Below are 19,821 nucleotides of genomic sequence, written 5' to 3'. Positions count from 1 at the left end.
ACTTCTGCATTCATATGGAATTCATTTAATGGAAATATTTCAAAACCCTTGTTTTGATCTGACAGTCTTAAGCTGTCTTAAGTGAGCATAGCATGTTAGATTTTGCTTAGTAGTTTGTGGGATAGTGGTTTACATTTCTCAAAGTGTTCAGTGGTTTTTCTGTAAAACTGGATGAGGGTTTGACTTCTGCACTCAGTGAGAACAGAACTAGAGCAGTGCTTGTGTGCTGTTGAGAATATCACTTCCAAGAGTTAGCAAAACAAATACTAAAATCAGAAAATCACTTTTGCAGGGAGTAATCACACAATGGTACGTTGATCTTGACACATTAACAGATGCAGCCTTTATTAGGAACATTTTTCCAATCAGTGTGGAGTTTAAGTAAAATTGTAAAAGTTGGAATGTCTTTTCCCCTCTTTTTATATGCTGAACTGCCACTTGTTTTTCATGTTTGATATATTGCTCATCCTGGTCTTGAATAAAAAAATGCAAAGATGTTATGAATGGAAATGAGTGTTTTGCTTCTACAAAGTTTACCCCTGATAACTAAGAGTAGTGATCTCTCTCTCCTTTTTGTTCTTGTGCATTTTTTTTTCAGCATTCTTATATTTAAATCTTGTCTCTGATGCAATTTCAGAGCTTCAAAAACTGTTGACTATTTAAAAAAAGAGGAGGAGAGGTGGGGTTGGGATGACAGATGGACATGACACCTATAACAACTTCCAGTAGCTTTGATAGACTTGTTTGAATAGACTGTTAGAGTAAGGCTACAGGAAGACTTGGATTCCTCAGTGTTGAAGTTTTTGCTATCTGATGGTGAAAGTAAAATGTTCTTTCTATTGCCAATGAAATCAGAAAAGAATGAGATATTTACTAAAATTCCATCACAAAATATGTTCTTATTTATTATTTTCAGGATCAGGAAGGGATTTCCTTTTGAAGCCAGAGTAGTGGCTCGGATTCTTCCACAGTTCCTTGATGATTTCTTCCCCCCACAAGATGTAATGAATAAAGTTATTGGAGAATTCTTATCCAATCAGCAGCCTTACCCGCAATTCATGGCAACAGTAGTTTATAAGGTAATGTTTGGGGTTTTTTTCTTAAATGTTTCAGAAGATTTCTAATAAACTCAATCACAGGAGCAAATACCAATTTTGCCAAGATGTAACGAGCCAGTTGCAGCGATTGAGCTGAACTGCTGAGAGCTTTGTTTGCCAGGCACAATGGAGTGCTAGAATCACCATGGCACCTGGAAGGCAAAACTAACAGCGGGTACAGTTCAACCACTGCTAACAGGAAAATAAAGAGAAAATTAATAGTTGTGATCCTGGTGCTCAGATTCTTTAGATATCAAGCAGCCAGCTCAGGTCATCTGGCCTGGTGGACTCAGTTGGGCTGCTGGGTATTTTGTTCTTGTACTTACTGGACTCATACATCACCTGAGAGTGCATATATATTCCACATTTCATCTGTAAAAACAGAGATACCAGACAAGCCTTGCATTTCTGTGTGCATACTTCTCTTTGTTACAGATGTCATGAGTCCAGTTGGCTCTTGACTGACTTTTGCATAGTCTCTTTGTCTCGGCATTGTGTTCATTAATTCTTTAGACCAAGTTGTCTTCAGGAATCTGGTTTGTGAACCTCAGAGCTTTGTAGCTTGAGAGAACCTTTACAAGAGAAACTGAACTCTTTCCCGTGACGACCTACCATTCCTCTGTAAAATATTTTTGCAGGTATTTCAGACACTACATAGCACTGGACAGTCTTCAATGGTCCGCGACTGGGTGATGCTGTCCCTCTCTAATTTCACACAAAGAACACCTGTGGCAATGGCAATGTGGAGTCTTTCCTGTTTTTTTGTCAGTGCTTCCACCAGTCAATGGATTTCAGCAATGTATCCTAAAAAAAGTGAATGTGAGCCATTTCTCGGTAAATACAGTGGTTCTGTAAAGCACATTGATAGCTTGAAGGATAAGAGTACAGGTTGAACACTCAAAACAAGGCACATTTGCTGCAGTTAACAATGATGTATATGACTTCATGCTACTAGTGCATCGGGTTTGAGGGGAAAAAAGAGAACTTTAGATAGATCATGTTATCTAAAACCACTGTTTTAAGATCTATTCCCTGTGGCTAATCAAGATGATTGGGAAAGTCCTTACTTTGAAGGACTTCTTAAAGCTTCAGCGAATCACTTTGCAGTGACTTTTAAAAGCTCTGTAGTGATGTCTGCAAGGCAAAAGGTATCTTTTTTTGAAAAAAGAACAAACTCAAATGAAAGCAAATAATCTTTGACATACAAAGTGTTTTTTGCAAGTGTATCCCTGGAGGTGCACTGCATTAATAGTGAAATCTGTTAACGGAATGACATCAGCCAAATAAGTGGGAACAGATGAAAGACATAGGTGTTGCTGGGTTTATTTGAAAACCAACAGAAAAATAACTGTTTTATTTGATGACCAGGCAAAAAATGTGGCCATATGTCATGTTTGAGACTTCCTAATGACTCTAGATCTCAGCAATGCTAGTTGACTTTCAGCAGCTTCAACTGCGAGGCTGATTGCTCTGTGTGATGCAATGTATTAAGAAAACTACTGCTAGATGAAAATGCATTTCAGGGGATAAGAAATTGTGTGAGGTTGATGAAGAAGTAGGATTTCTGTAGTAGCAATTTAATTACAATGTGACAATATTTTGCACTTTTCATGTCATTTGTGAACTCAGAACTGCAACATTTAATTGGAGAACAGGGTTTAAACTGTTATACCAAAAAGGTGAGCAATTTCTGTCATGTTATGACCTTAACTTCTATTTCAGTCTTCCACATATTATCAGCAGAATGGGAAAAGCAGAGCAAGTGGATGTTAACATCTTCTGTTTGGTGGCCATAGACTTCTACCGACATCAGATAGATGAGGAATTGGATCGGAGGGCCTTTCAGTCAGTGTTTGAGGTGGTGGCATCTCCAGGAACCCCGTATCATCGCTTACTAACCTGTTTGCAGAATGTTCACAAGGTCACAGCATGTTGAACGTGTTGATGTGTAGTGGAACTGCATGACTAATGTTGGAATCTGGTATGGATTATGGGGAATGGAAGAACAAGAAAGTGTCTGGGGTTGCATTTGTGATAAATATGGACTTGTGAGTTTTGCTTCCAGAATGCATGGACAAGTGCTCTGCAGCACTGGAAATCACCTGAAAAGTCTAGTGTAGTTCTTGTTGTTGACACCAGGCACCTGTGAGTGGAAAGAAATAAGTCAGTGTTTTTCAAGTGATGTTTGAGCCTCACCTGAGACACACTTACCAACTGTCAAATATGAGCAAGTACTACATGCAAGGTAACTGGTGTTACTCTTCTTCCTAATGTTCAGCTGAAGCCACCGTGGTGCAGCCAGTAAGACCTTGACAGACTGTTATTGCAAGCTGCACTCGTTAGAAAACTTAGTTCTATGTACCTGTATATACTATTGTGTAGTACAGAATAGAAATTGTTTCCTAATGTCTCTCCCAAACAAGGAAAAGAGAAAATGGCTTTCATGATTTACACTTCCAGCATGTAATTCTCTCTCTGGACTCTCTGATATCCTGTGGTGTATGTGTTGGTGATACCAGAGATGTAGTGCACATACGTAACCACACATTTTTCTTTTTTCTTCTCAGGATTTAAAATTTGAGTACACTATATCAGTAAAAGAAATTTTAACTTAAATATTTCTATATCATGTACAGTATGTAAAATTGTAAGATGTGTGATGCATGAGCTCTTCTGTAATTTGAGACGAACAGAAGCCACATTATTGAATGTCTTGACATCTGTATTGTCCTCATTTTCTTTTTTTCCCTCGTGCTTGAATTCATGTTCCTTTTGGAAATCCATCTTAATGTACAGATCACATCTTGTTTTGCATCTCACATTTTCTTAAAGTACTTTAAAACTGGAATATGTTGATTGATTTGTCTCGAGAGACTGTACTGAGGAGGCATTCTTGTGATCCATTTTACTGTAGCTTCTTTGAAATTCCTGTACTTTGAGACATAATGGTAAAAGAGAGGACTAGTTACTCTGGAACAGCCTTTTGTATACTTTAAAAAATGCTCTTATTTGCTGCACAGCATTTTAAGAGACAAAATGGTGCAAGCTCCCCAGTAGTCAATAACCATTTGACCTTTCCTAACTGAGACCATGGTGTCATCTGGATTCAAACCACTTTCCTGTAAACAAATTGATGCTAGCAATTGAGAATCAGAAGGCTGCTGTGGTCTACTTTGGGACTGGCTAAGGTGTTAGATAACACAACCTCTTTTGTTACCTCTTATACACCTGATGCTTTAGACACAAACTCAATACGGATATCCATGAACTTCAGAACACTACACAGGGCCAGATTCAGCTTTTACTTGCCACCCAGGGAAACCCATTGATTCCTAACCATTATGTGGGGAATTCTAGTGCAGTGTTTGTCTTCAGTTGTATTTGTTAAAAGTCTTTAGTTCTGAAGAAATGATACCTTGGTTCTTGGTCACATCCTATATTTAACCTCTCTTCATTTTCTTATCACACCTTTTGGTGACACTTGGAAAAATGAGATAGTGTTGTCAGGAGGAGCATGTACTGTATGTATTTTTGTATATAATGTATATGTTGAAATTATACACATGTGACAACATTTAATGTATACAGATGTGTATATTTGTATTTATTAAACCCATGTATTTAAACTAATTCCAATCTAGACCAAAAATTGTCGCTTCTGCCCATCAATTGGTTATAAAGGAATTGTCCACTGGTGAAACTTCCTTTCAGAAACTGATAGAGGAAACTGATAGTATGGGCAGTAGAAACAACTGTAGGTGTTGCTCTATTTAGCTCTCTACAGATCATACTATCTAGAGCACTTATTTCTGCCCTTAGATGGGTTACTCTTCTTTCTTGGGCCACAGCACTGTGGTGATTTTTAAAAGAAACTGAACAGGAGTTCAGGAAAAGGTTTAGTAAAATAGATACTGTTTGAAAGTTTTTTGAGTTATATTGGAAATTATCTTAATTCTGATAAGAGGCTAATTTAAGGCAGTGAGATATAATGCCCTGTGTTTTCATTAAGGGTAGTATAGATCACTCTTCCCTTTTGTAACCACCAATAAGCGTTTTGTACTGTAAACCCACACGCCAGTCAGTTTTTGTATGATATATAGTTTAAGTGAAGATATTTTTGTAAGCTATTTTCCAAAATTTAAAATAGATTTTAATATATTTTTTAAGCATCAGCTTAGCCATATTCTCACCATATAACTATGTTGTGTTCCAAACGGTTAAATTCTTCATCATTTTAAGCTCCTCGTGGTTAACACAGGATAGCTGGTTACTTTACCCTGGGATAACTGGAGCTAGATGCTTGATGAGACTTTCCAGACCAATTTAGGACTTGCCATAGAATCTTTCAACCAGTGAAGGAATACATTGAATTAAACAGCCAGCATGGCTGGATGAAAAATACCAAATGTGACCTCTCCTCAAATGCCAGTTGCTGGCCTTCAAGCAGATATTCACATTACCTGTTTCAAGTCAAGCTTTAAAGCTGATGCCGTCAGTTCTAACCTCATACAGGTTCACCAGTAGTAGTAACTCCATCTGTTTTAACCTATCTTGGAGATTTGTTGTAATATACCTCCTGAAACGTGTCCTAAGTGTCTAAAGAAGGGCACCTCCTCTTAGGAAATTCTCAGTGACCTGAAGGGAGTAACTTGAGAGTCTTCATGGTGTAAAAACACACACCAGTAGTGCTTCAAATCTAAAATTTCAGCTGCAGCACACTTTATTGTCTACTTCCTAGATATGGTTTCCCCGCCCTCACTTTTTTTGGGGTGAAATCATGCTTAAAATCACTCCTGCCTGCTTCTAGTGACAAGAGCCAAGAGGTATGTGATAGGGACAGTAACAGCAAAACAGTGGCCACTGAAAAATACCAACACTGGAGTTCAATCAAAAAAGAAAATTAAAAATTGACTTGTCCCTTGAGATTGATTTAAGTCAAAATTTAATTTCACTGTTTTTAACTCGCTGTAAAGAGACAGTTATTCTGAAAATCAGGCTGTTGAGAACAGGCTAGAAATGTGTTTGGGCTTAGTCCTTACATTTGGTGTCCTGGCAAACCAAACCAAACAGTTTCTTCAGTGTGCTTTGTAGTGGAACTGGCTTCTTGACAACCTGACAAGGTTTAGAGGTATGGCATGATTGGGAGCATACTTAAAACAGATTAATGTTTAAAACTTGATTTACAATTCAGTTGTCAAATGAACGTACTTTACCAAGTCCCTAACATGCCCCTCTTTTAAGAACACTATATACTAGCCATCTTCTTAGAAATAGTTTTTGGCCCTGCTACCCACTGGCTTGTTTAATGAAGTTTGCTTGCATTTCATTTCAGCATGTCCCTTCCCTTGCACTTGAGTGCAGGAATGAGAAGTTGGAAACTGCAGCCTATTGTAAACCATGTTCTTGTTTGTAGGATTCAAAGTATTTTCTTTAATCTTTATGCTCTTTGCCAGTTGAAATTAAATGTGAGTTTATTTAAATCTTTTCTAAAGTGTATACTCAGATGTTGGTTCTTGCCTGAAGCACCTAGTGAATGATTTTGTATTACTTTTGCTTTGGTAGGAATGCCTTCTCAGCACCAAGACATTGCTTGTTTCTTAACTACCAGCAGCATTCCTGAAGCACTGAGTAATGAATGAGCAGATTTAGATCAAAAGGAGTGGGTATAAGAAACAAATTTTCTCGTGAAAGGCTCAGGTCAGACTCTTCAGTGAGGAGCTTTTATTTAGCCTTCTTGCAAGAGCAGGTGTCCTAGGTAGTAGGCACACCTAATGGATACAACATTGGGCTTTTTATTCCCTGTTCTGTCTTTGTTTCCTGTTTCCCCATTGATTTATGTATTCCAAGGTTCTCAACTTATCCCAGGCACCTCAGATCCCTTCAGGGGATATCTTGTTCTTATTCACAATTCTTATCTTCATCGCCCATCCTCCCCTTTGTCTGCTTGTCCCCTTTTATTTTAAGATTTCAAAACTTGTCTGGTACTTAGTTAGCAATACAAAGAAACCTATTTCAGTGGAATCTCTGTTGTCTTAGTTCCTCTTGGCTCCAAACTGCAAAAAACAACGTGAGCATTTTCTGTGGTGGGGAACAAGTGGAACCTTTTGGGTTAACAGTAATTTGTTGATATTTATAATTGCCTTAAGAGCTTTCTATCTTGCCGTTTCCCTTTTTAAATGGCTGTTTAACTTTACATAGCAGATAAGGAGGTTGTGTCAAAAACACTGCAAAGACAGTTTTCCAAGAGCAGCAGACCTGGTTTGTCTTAACACTTTTGTGGAGCTGCCATGGCTAAGCATTTACACTTCCTAAATAAAAGAAATTTTAGGATATCAGGAGCAATAAATATAGCAATAAGCAGTTTAATTAAATTTGGTAATTCAGGACCTTACTCGGTGGTTGGATGGGATGGGAGAAAAAGGGGAACTGATTCAAGGAGATTAATTGTGTAAAGGAGACGTTTTCCATGTACAATCCCAACTATCTGCTAAAGTAGAAATCAAGTAAGTGACAATGGTAGGTGCTCTGCCCTTTCACAACAACGTTGATTATAAGGGATACAACTGATGAAAGTTATAAGAGTTACAAGACACTTGGGTAGTGTTTAGGTAGTTGAAGTATTTTAAAGTGATAGCAAGCTGCTGTAAGAACTAGAGGAAGCAATGTAGCAAAATTCTGGGGCAAGTCCAATACGCTGATTTTAGCTAATACTGAGATTTCAGGTGAACTCTTTGTGCATGCTATCTTAAAGTATCCATTGAAAATCTTGAGAATCCCACAGTCATCCCCAGGAGAGCTTCTACCATCTGTCAAGTTTTCGCTGTGTTCAAGTGAACTGGGTGGAAATGCCGCCGAGCGTTTGTGAAGCATGTGCTGCTTTCTGTCGTGTGAGCTTGTCCTACCCATCCCTCTGTGTGTGTGCATACCATCAGGCTGGATCAACCTGACAGAGGATAAGGTAACACACCCTGTGGTGTTGTCTTGTACCATTTTGAGGGCAATGAGGAGCAAAAAGCTTGGAGCCCCAACCCCAAAAGCAATTGTACTCAAAGGAAAAGGAGAGCATATAATTTGAGATGTATGTTTCAGTTTAACAACAAAAAAATGGTGAAAATACTGCACATTGAAACTAAAAGAGAAAATAAAATGTAACTATTACTGTAAGTGATTTTTCTCTGGTTGTTTTTAAAAAAGATCTTGATGCATTCTTACTATGGGTTTTTTTCCCCTAATATATCTTCTTTTCAGCAACTATCAAATATGGAGTATGTTAAAGATACACAGGAGCGCTTAAACTCTCTGCAAACATAGGTGCACTTCACACAGTCACAGTGCTGTTTGCAGTTAACCCAAGTAGTATCCCAGCTGAGCTTTTAATTGTATCCAATAGTCATGCTTGCCAAAACTTCTCTGGGATTCTCAATGAGATGAGAGAACACAAAATTGAAGCATACAGCTGTATTGGCGAACGAGGGTGTATTTATCTGCAGCAATGGGAAGGGGGCAGGCGGGAGGATAATATTACACAGGAGAAGAAATGGTTTAACTTGCCTAAGCTTGGTTTCCCAGCTGTTAGGCTTGCATCTTAAAAGACATTTGTGGGTGGTCCTGCTGCTGAACACTGGAGGATCTCTTGCAGTACTCAACTGCTCAGAGACATCTTGTTTTGATTAACTTTGCTGCTCTCAGCTGGAAATTCTGGAGTAAGCTTTAAAGTAGTAGCTTAATGTAGAAAGCACGTCCTGATTTTCTTCTCAGTCAAATATTGTCTTTACATCTTGTTTTCCCTTGTCAGTGTTAGTAGTGAATGATCAGCCAGTCTTGTCACATTTTAGTTTAGCTGTGGAACCAAGGGACAGAACCATACAGAGGTAAGTTTCTTTGTCTCCAGAGCTGAAGACATGTTTGGATAGTGAAGTCTTCATCTTTTTGTCACTCAGAGAAGAATACTCATTTAATTTTTGCAAAAATTATCCCTAAAGAGTAATCCCTGGCACAGGGAGCTGAAGTGTTGCACTTAAAAGACTGGACCTTTTTAATTTACTATTACTTCTCTACTTTCCCCGCTGCCTCTCCTGTCCCTTGTAGGCATTGTTTTGTTTCTTCTTTTTAGTCAATGTAGCTCTAGGAGTATTGCAGCCTTTATTTTGGAATTGGCTTGGCTCCACCCCAGTTACAAGACAAAAAGCTTTGATTGCTTGTAGAACTATACCGTAATTATACCTAAGTTTTGCATAACTGTTTGAAGACATGAAGAGATTTGTAACTTGTAGGTTTGTTAAAAGGTTGGAAGTAGGAACATGACAAAGTTTATACAGTATTTAGAGTAGTACCTTCTGAGCCAAACCTCCTGCTCTTCTGTTGCAGGCATAATTCTGCCTTAATTTTGTTTCTATTCTTTCCCATGGCATATTCATCCAAATGTATGTGAGTAATCCTCACCCCAGGTGCTGTTTTCATATCCTACGAACTGCAAATGCTGTGAGTAGATTTTGATCGAGTGCAACCTGATTGTTTTACCTCAATATTTACATTTTGGAGTTGGTTCAGCCAAGCTGCACTATTTGGTCTCCAAGCAAAATGCATCCCTGAGGGTTGGGTTTGACCATGCCCCAGATGCCTACAGAGCTGTGAGCCAGGTTAAGTCAGACTATTTGAATAGTAAGTTTCTGCTAATCTAGCTTATCTTGAATTACTGTAAAACTTCAAAGTCAGCATTCACCAAACTTGAAATAATGTCCCCAAATGAGCATCTTAAATAAGTCTTTTCTACCCTTTTCCTCCCTTGAGGAAGAGGCACTAAGTTTGTTTTTATCCCTGTCTTGCTGTTAAGTAATAGCTCTAGGACTGAAGCATCCTCTTGCCATGCAATGGAAATGTAAGTGTAAATATTGCTAACTTCTCTTTTCCTGATATGTCTTGTTAATGTTGATATTTCCAATACCTTCTTTGGCATTTGATTTAACATCCATGATAACAACACAATTTTTAAACTTTTGTTTCAGGCAAGTTTGGGCAGATATTCTTCAATTATACTTTGTTCATACTCATTTTTCTTTGCCTTCACAGCTACTTCAAACCAACTGTGTATAAAAAAAAACCACTGGATACTGGAGAGCTGGGAGATCTTTTTAAGTGCTTTCAAAGCATCTGATCCTTGCATCTCTTGGCAACATGGCTTAAGCTCATTCCTTCTCCTCCCACCTTCTTCCCTCTGCACTGACCCCCAGAATAAATATTTCACCTGGCTAATTAATGCTTTAAAATAAAAGTTGTGTGTCAACAGTAGGTTGCTACGTGACTAAGTGACAGAAGGTAAGTGATCCAAATGATCCAAAACCTGGAGTTTATGAATGAACTGTGGGTCCTGAAGAAGTGAATCTTAAGAAAGGGACTGAATAAATCTGCAACTTTCTAATACTTAATGTAATAATCTAAGAAGACTGTTCAGATGTTTACTTTGTCAGTACCAAAACTGAATGCCTAGACAAATTACATTTCTGTCTGTACTTCTGCTTCTTTGCTGCTTTTGTGGTCCTACCTATGCCCACTTAAGCAATATAGTTATATACTGCAGAATTACTTCAGTGTGAGCTCATGGATAATACCTGTTTCCATTGCAGTGTGATCTGATAAACATTTAAAAAATGAGAAATATGATATGGCAACTGGGAAACCTACAGGCAGCTCTTAACAGTAAAAGTGAAAGGAACCTGCTGCTTCAGAAAGCATTATCTGGGACCAAGTTATGTTATCAGTGGTAAAACAGAGGCTGATATTACATTGACACGTTTGTTTTCAAGTTCGACCACTGGCCCACCGTGGACTTTGAGAGCAAACTTGGTCTGATTCAAGTTGGTTTGTCAGAGATGACTGGATTAAACAAATCTACATTTCTTAGATCGCTAAAAATCCAAACTGCACATTACACCTTTGAAATTACTGATGAATCTAGTGGTGATAATGGAGTGTCATAAGAAGTCATGTTGAGCTACTATAGTATTGCACTTGACAAGATTGCCAGACTCTATGCACTGGTGAAAGTATGAGGTACTCTGTGAGATTTATAGTGCTCAAAGTTCTTTTGCATTTTTGCTGATGGGTTAAATATCATCAAAGTGGTTATTAATTATTAACATCTTAGTGAGGCCTGGCTCTCCTTTGTATCTGCTGCTTTTGTTCTCAGTTTGCATTCACTCTAGATGAAACGTAAATGCCAATCCCAAATTAAAGATGACTAAACTGCATTGTTCTCTGTAGCTTGATTACATGAAAGAAGTCTCAGAACAGGAGAGGAAATTTGATTATTACTTCACATGTACTCAGTCATGCTTTACTGGATATAAAATCTCATGTAGACAGAGTAACTTTGGAAGCCGAGTGCCATAAACAAGAATTTACCCCGAGTGATGCATTTTGAAGAGAGTTTTCAAGCCTGTCATGGAAGGTGAGCGTTCATTCAAAAGAAAATGATCAAGAGTTGATGTTTTAGTGCGACCCAGAAAGAGGTAGTGACAAAGGCTGACGTGTGGTTTTTTTTCTTGTGCTTTTCTCCTTAAAGCTCTAAGGCATGACATGAGAAGCAAGGATAGGATTCTGTGCAGCAGTAAAGGACCTTTTTGTCTGCTGATGGACAGCTATGGACAGGGAGAGTGTTTGTTTAGAACAAACAAACAAATAATCCAAACCCTGAGCAAATGGGTGCTTCATGGCTGTGTGTCTTGTTTTGTATAGCCTTGACTTGGATATATGTGGTCAAGGCAGTTTGTGGACCTCAAGGATGATGTGTGCCTTGTGACCAAACAGCTATGGTGCACATGAGGACAGAGAGGCACCTGTGACACTTTTAAGGGTGTTGTAGAACAGAGCCAGAACAGCTTCTGAAAAGGGACTGAGAGCCTTCAAGCTGAAGAGAGGGGAGGAAATGAGTTCATATGACGTGGCTGCAAGTTACAGCCCAGGGACAAAGGAATGATAAGAAGTGTTGTCATCTTATTCTTCATGTTCAGTGGCTGTGTCTGCATCTCCATGTTATGCCCAAAAATGTTTCCTGTCTGTTGTTAAAGGTTCCAAGAGCATTTTTACAGTTTGCTTCCAGCTTTCACATTCAGTTTTCCCTGGCTCTGTGGGTGTTCAGAGCAGCAGGGAGGACACATTTTAAGTGAGCACAGTGATAGTTTAGTTAAAAGAAGGTTGCAGAACTTGAAACTGCTTCTTAGTAGTGTTTTTTACCTTTAAAATTAGGCTTTAACTTGAGTGTTCCTTTATATTTGATTATAAAAAGAATAAATGCTTTATTTGTTCTTTGAACCAGCATTTTCCCTGTAAATTACTGCTCCAGAGCCAGCCAGAACTATCTTTCTTCTTTATATGTTGGTGCCTTTCATCTAAATGAGGAAAGCAAGTGTGGGACTTTTTTCTCTCCTGATAATCAAATGAGGAAAAACGCTTCTGCTTTTTCTAGCTGCCGTTGCACCTCCTCATATTGCTGCATTTCTCTCTAGTGACATCCTGATGTTTTGAATTTCCACAGGTAACATTCTTGCATTGTTTTGTTTCTCAGTCACATTCCAGAAAGTTACTTCTCTGAAAATACATTAAATGATACAATTCTGATGTACCAGAGTTCAGCGTCTGAGACATTAAGATTTATCAGACACAGCTTGTTTCTGGTTTTGTAAACTGACCTCTTGATATAATGACTTTAAAAAAATCAAAATAGCTTGACTGTATAAACTTGGTATTACACAACTTATTCCTAAGTATTTAAATGTTGAGTAGTGCTTAACAGTCCTGCTGTCAGGGGAATCAGTAGGGATTTGGTAGGACAAAGAGGAAAAAAAAATGGCTCCTTCCCAAAATGCTTTCAGGGAAAGGGATAGTTTCTTATTTCTGTGGTATGATTTGGTTTTGTCCAGTCCTTGAGCTTTTACATCTCGGTACGATGCACGTGCAGTCGTATTGGGGCTGAATACAGCCCTGAGGATTCCTTTATCCATGCAGGGCTGTCTCTTTGCTCTTCCTTGGCAATGTGCAAGTCATTTAGAGCAGGTTGCTGGCTCATGTTTCATTTTTCCACCAGGTCCCCCAGGTCATCTTCTGCAAAACTACTTTCCAGCCAGTCAGCCCCAGCTTATCCTGGTGCATGGAATTATTCCTTCTCAGGCACAAGACTTTCATTAGTTGAGGAGGTACCTGGTGACCCCGTTTTTCAGCCTGCTGACATCCTGCTGGATGTCCTGCTGGATGTCAGTACATCATCCAGGGCACCAACTGCCCTTCCCAGTTTTGCATCCTCTGCAAACTTGCTGAGGTGAGCTCTGCCCCATCATCCAGGTCACTAATGAAGATGTTGAGCAAAACTGGGCACAGTACTAACCCCTGGGTTATTCCCTCAGTGACTGCAATACACTTTGTGCCACTGATTGCAACTTTTGGAGCCCAACAGTTTATCCAGTTTCCAGTGCAACTCACCACTGCTCACTTACCTAGCCCATGCTTCATCAGTTTATCTGTGAGGCTGTTATGGGGGACACCGTCTCAGCCTTTGCAAAAGTCAAGATAAAGAAGTTGCACTTACCTCCTTTCATCTACTGAGCAGTCATTTCATCAAAGAAAGTTCTCAGCTTGATCAGGTGTGGTTACCCTTTCCTAAATCTATCCTGATTACTGTCAATAGCCAACTTGTCTTTAGTATGTTTGGAAATGGGTTCCAGAATTTTTTGCTCCATTAGCTTCTTAGGGACTGAGTTAAGGCTGAGCCTGTAGTGCTCCACATCTTCCTCTTTGAAGGCAGAAGTGATGCCTGTTTCCAGTCCGACACTTTTCCATTGAGGGTGAGCATTTGTTGCTCTAGACCTTCCTGTGGGTGGGACTGGGATTCCTGGAAGCAAGTTTTACCAGTGACAGCCAAGGTGGTGAAGGCATAGAATGCCACAGCCATTTCCATGTCCTTTGTCACCAGGTGACTCCATTCTGCAGTGAGTCCACCTTTTGCCTTGTCTCTCTTCTTCTGCTAATACTCTTCTAGAAGCCCTTCTTGTCCTTCATGTCCCTTACCAGGTTCAACTCCAGGTGAGAATCAGGTTTCTTAAGCCCATCCCTGCATGCTTAGACAGGATGGCTGCAACTGGCATCTAAAACAGCATTTGTGACTCTGAAGGAAAGAAGATACGAAGTTAGGGGTAACCATGCTGAAAGCAAGCAAAAGGAGATGTTTTTTTCACTTAACAAGGAGTTAAGCTGAAGAACTTGTCAAAATTGTGGCTGTTTGTGTGCTAAAGGGTTAGAGGGCTTCAAAAGGAGACTAGACAAGACCAGAGAGTGCATTATTGAGGATTATTAGATACACAGGAAGCACGTTTGTTGTGGGAAGTCCCTGAGCTGTGAGCAGTTGAAGACTGAGAGAGTGCTTTGGGAAATTGGAAAACTTATTGTTTTTTTTCCATTTCTGCTCTAGCTTATTTCTTCGAGAAACATAATGCTAAATTTGCTGTGAGGGGCTTGTTCTAAGAGGGAACGTTTGCTGACATATCTGGATCACAGAGTCATGGAATCATTTCAGAGTCCAATCACTGATCTAACACTGTGTGGTGGTTTAGGCCCATCCAGGACCATGATCAGCCTTTGGAAAATCCTAAGGACCAGCAGGGCTCACTCACCCCTTACCATCCCCAACAAACTGTTCAACTTGGAGAGGAAAATGTAATTTAATTTAATCCACCACAACCAAAAACATAACAGACAGAAATATCCAACCGAAGGCACTACAGAGCAGGGCGATGATTAAAAGTGCCACCAGCCCCTTTAAGATCCCCTTCCTCCCACCCCTGCCCTCTTCCTGGGCGCAGGCACCTGATCCTGGTGTTTGTACTCCTCCCTACACTTAAGTGGGGGGGTGTCAGGGAATGGAGGGTTGCAGTCAGTCCTTTCCTCATGTCTCTTGCTGCTTATCTCACTCCTGAGGAGAAGCGTTCCTCGTCAGGCCTCCCTTGCTGCAGCTCGGGGTCTCCCCCACACCGGGCAGCCCTGCACAGGCTGCTCCCATGGGATGCTGCAACCCCAGTTCATCTGCTGTGGGCTGTGGTCTAAACTGCTCGTTCCCTCTGACCTGGAGTCTCCCTCTCTCACCCCCTGTCACAGAGTCTCTGCTTCTCATTGTAGGCTACAAGGATGTCTCTGGTCTGGCATCACTCCTGTCTTTTCTTGGCTGCAGGGTCTGTGTGGTCACCTCCGTCTTGCCCTTCCCTTCCATCTCCTTCCACACACCTCTAATTCCCATCCTTAAATAGTGGTGGCAGAGGTGCCAGATTGGCCCAGCTGGGCCAGACCACAGAACCTCAGGAGTTGAACCTCAGAGCTGGAGGAAAGTTCAAGAACTCTTTACTTGGCCTACACTCTCTGGAGGCTCCTCGCTAAACCAAGACATCCCACCCCTCGCCTCTGTGAATCACTTATTCAAGAACACATCAAGGAGATCTGAGCCATCTTCACAAACCAGCACACAGTAACTCGCATCAAACAGGACCAAACACTTCCTCATGAAAATAAATAACATATACAGGTAGTGCATAAATGAATACAGTACACATACTCAACATCAATGGGAGATGGGCACCTCATAGAATTCACCCCTAGCCACAACGTAGCCCCAGTCCTCTGTTTTGCCCTTTACCTTTCCCAATTAACTATCCTTATCTCGGATTCCAGTCTCCAGTACCTCCTGTCCCATGTTGGGTGCCAAATGTCTTGATTTATGCCCATCCAGGGACAAAAGACCACAATCAGACTGAAGTACCACAGGCCCTGGAACTTCCCAAGGAGAGAGAGGGCTTAATTGCCGCTCATGGTCCTGGACAAAACAGACAAGGCTACTCATCTTGGGGAAGAAAATGAGATTAAACTTAATCTGCCTCCAACTAAAACATAACAAACAGAAATATCTAATGGAAAAATAATACAAAATAGGTCAAATGATGGAAGTGCAAGCAGCTCTTTAAGATCACCATTACCCCACCCCTTCAATCTTCCCTGGCTCAGTGCCCTGAGCCCAATGTCATTACCTCCTCACCCCATAAGCAGTGCGGGAGGGGGAAGGGGCAGAGGGTCAGGGAGAACTCTCCCCCTGTTACCAAGCAAAAGCAGCTCCTTGCTAAGCCATGACCTCTGCTCACAATCATCTTTTCCTCTGGTCTTCTATCCTGGCAGAACTTTGGATCTCTAACAAGAGTCTGGAGACCAACTGCAATGCAAATCGGGGTATGTTCAATTAAATACCTAATATTTAAAAAGCTGTTAATCACCAGCCTCCAAATACATTTTTGTCAACTCTGAACAAAGTGATGTTCAAATAATGTTGTCGAGTTGTGTCGTGGTTTAGGCCTATCAGGGAACAAAGGACCACGATTTGCCTCAAGTATGGAAGAGGCTGAGGACTGCCAAAGGGTAGGGAGAGCTTAATTGCCGCTTAAGGTTCAGGACAAACAGACCAGGCTACTCGGCTTGGGGAAGAAAACAGAAAATAATTTAATGCAACATCAAGTAAAACAGAACCTTAAAACCCTAAAACATAACCAAAATAAACCAACACAGAGTAATACAACAATGAAGAGTCCCACCAGCCTCTTTAAGAACACCTTCTTGCCACACCTCCCCTCTTCCCGGGCTCAGAGCCCTGATCCCGGGGTTTTTACCCTGTCCCCTCCTGAATGGTCCGGGGGGGGGCAGGCAGTGGGGGTTTCAGTTAGTCTGCTCCCGATAGCTTCTGCCGTTTGTCCCTCCTCAGGGCAGGTGGGCTCCACACCAGTCCTCCCTGCAAGTCCGTGGGGTAACTCACACACATGGCAGCCCTGCACGGGCTGCTCCAACATGCATTTATCCCGAAGGCTGCAGCTCCTCTCTGCCTCTCGTGTGGGGCTGCTCTGCGGCGTGCAGGCTCTCCAACACGGCCTGGGCCATGGCCGTCTCCCCACACAGTCCCTCGCCCATCCGGGCTCACTCACATGGAGCTGCTGGTGGCTCTCAGTCCTGCCACGGATCTCCACAGGTTGCAGGGGCACAGCTGCATTCTCGCCACGGCTTGCAGAAGGGTCTCCGGTCTACTGCTCCTCCTTCCTTCCTCCTTCTCTGGCTGAAGAGTCCGCGTGGTCGCCTCCATCTTGTATCACTCTTACACCTCCCACCTCGCATTCCAAATTCCCGTCCCCTAAATAGTGATGGCAGAGGCACCAGATTGGCCCAGCAGGGCCGGAGGTGGGTCTGAACCCAGGAACCAGGGAGAGTCCGCAAACTCTTTACCGGGTCTTCACTGCAACCCGCTCCCCCTGTTACCGAGCAAAAGCTGCTCCTTGCTAAACCAGGACAAGTTGTCCCTTTTCCACCAAATTTGGCACTATATTGGACATGAGCTTTAGTTCTTATTTTCCATTCAAAAATATGCCTTATAGTACCTAAAAAGGATGCTGAAACCAGGCTTTTTTTTAAATAGTATCTGGCACCCCAGTCCAAGCACAGCCTCCTGGTAAAGGCATGAGCTGTGTGTCCTGCTGTGACCCACAGCACCCACCGGCCCCGCCGACTTCCCACCTGAGGAGAGGTCTCCTCTGTGCTGGGGCTTGGTCCATCCACTGCCTTTCAGGTGTGGGGACGGGGAGAGGCTGTTGGGGAGCTATTAGTTGCAGATAAAAACCTGAATCTGCTGAACTTTGAGCACTCCCGCCTTTCCTCTCACATGGTTTAGCTTTGAGTTTCTTTTCCTTATCTATCACTAGAGAGTAATTGTCCCTTTCATAGGGACCTTGCTTTAACCTTGAACAGCAGTTCCCGTGGTACCTGATGTGCATTATGAAGTACATATACTGATGAAAGAGTGAGTTACCTTCCTAATGTCTTCCTTGATGTTTTCTTTTTTAATCTGTTTCAAGGAGCCCTTTCAGATGGGACATGAAAGCTTTACCAATTTTTATAAAGCTTCTTGTGAAATATTTTTAATTGAAATATGGACATACATTTAGAATAGCAGGGAAAAAACCCACAGTGGGCTGAAGCATCAGTATTTGAGCTGTTGCCAGTTGCCGTTATCTGTCCTTTCGTCTAAGTCTGGAATGGGTATTTCATTATTAAGTGTGTACAGAGGCTTTCATTCTGGGGGATACCCATGTACATACTTCACTGAGGTTTTATGCATTATGTGGTAACTTGCAGGTAAAAAGTAGATGTTTTTATGACAACACTCTGACAGGGAGTGCTGTAACACTGGAGAGGGAGAAATCTCCTCTCAGGATGTGGTTGAGGAGAGTCAAAGGAATAAAACGGAGTTGTTTCACAGCAAGGACCTTCTTTTGTTTGCACCTGTTGGCAGATGTGAGCTGGTTGTGGCAAGGAAACCTGACCAGAAATTCAGAATTGCTCTGTGAATGAAGAGCATGGTGAGGGCTCCTGGGCTTTCTGCTTTGGCTGGACTTGTAGGAAAAGGAATGGATGCAGAAACTAAGCTTTACTCAGCTCACAGGAGGACAGCTACAAAACTGCCAAATATGCAGAAAAATGAAAGGCAGAAAAAAAAATACTGTAGACATGTTATTAAGGGTAATGAGCAATGCACATTCTCTAGCAGGATTAGGATGGGAACAGGAACAGACTTGCCAAGAGAAGACAAAAGCCTATTTCTGGAAAAGGAAGGAAAAAAAATCCCAATACTTTAATGAGGTTTGATAGGAAAAGTATTGACAAGTGTTACCAAGAATCAGCAAAAGTAAGTTTCATATGGCCAAGCTGTGCAAGAGGACTGATGCTCACAAATCTTCAAAGATTAATTCAGCAGTGGTTATTGGAATACAAACTTGAGCAAAAATGCTGGAGGGTACTTGAACTTGTTAGCTCTGTGATCCTTGCTGACCATGTTTGTACAAGCACAGCCTGAGCAGGTGTGAGCCCAGTGACCGCTGCAGTTCTGGTAGGTTCAAGCCCAGGATAAGAAGTCCCTGTGTGGAGCAGGATTTTGTTAATGGAGTTGTTCACCATTTTGGTGAGGTATGGGCACAGTAAACTTTCTTCTGCCCAGAATATAATGCATTGGTGCTCCTATCCGTCTCCTGTAGGACAGAAGTAAAACATCAGGAAAAGAAGTGACAAGCTATCTCAGAGCTGAAAAACACTCTTCAAAGTGCAATGATGTTTGTGCAAAGGCAAGACACAAAGGTGCAGAAAGGAGGAGATAAAATACAATGAGGAAAAGCAGCAGAGAAATGCAGGGAGATGGAAAGCACTGTGTTGCTTTCCACTTTCACATAATTGGTGACTCAGAGAATGAGATTTTACAGGTATGACTAGTGCAAAGCAGCAGAAGTGATTTGTGAAGTGCAGAGCAGCACTGCCTGCTTGAGGGAAGCAGCACAGCTCCCTTGAACAGCTGTTGGCAGGGATGATGAGCATGTGATGCTACAGAGATTGCCTCAACCTAATGTGGGAGAAGAGTAAGCTATTGCAGTAAGACATGCCTCACAAAAACTGAATGGCAGCATGATTGTTTTATGGTAAAGACAGAGAGTGAATGGCATACAGCACGCTGGGATTACAGGTCATGCAGAAAACACAGGACTACTTAATGCAATTGAAAGTAGAAACCCGCCCATATTAGACTGTGGACAAATTATTTTAGTAATACATACTCAAACAAAACAAATCCAAATGAGAACTAGAATGGAGAAAATGGCTTCATGTATTC

The 19,821-nt window shown here is 41.3% G+C and overlaps 1 protein-coding gene across 2 annotated transcripts in view; it reads left to right on the top strand.

The window, feature by feature from the left end:
• Positions 1 to 8,244, top strand: part of HTT (huntingtin) — an 87,303-nt gene extending 79,059 nt beyond the window's left edge. For both annotated transcript variants that reach the window (XM_061994338.1, XM_061994337.1), the window contains 3 exons: positions 917 to 1,079; positions 1,736 to 1,896; positions 2,820 to 8,244. In XM_061994338.1, the coding sequence (XP_061850322.1) occupies positions 917 to 1,079; positions 1,736 to 1,896; positions 2,820 to 3,033 (538 nt within the window). In that variant the 3' untranslated portion in view covers positions 3,034 to 8,244. The remainder of the gene's footprint in view (positions 1 to 916; positions 1,080 to 1,735; positions 1,897 to 2,819) is intronic.
• Positions 8,245 to 19,821: the final 11,577 nt, after the last annotated feature.

This window comes from Colius striatus, chromosome 3 (genome assembly GCF_028858725.1).
Source record: "Colius striatus isolate bColStr4 chromosome 3, bColStr4.1.hap1, whole genome shotgun sequence".
Lineage (NCBI taxonomy): Eukaryota > Metazoa > Chordata > Aves > Coliiformes > Coliidae > Colius > Colius striatus.
The sequence above is the reverse complement of the archived record's forward strand: the minus strand, read 5'-3'. Positions and strand labels throughout refer to the sequence as shown.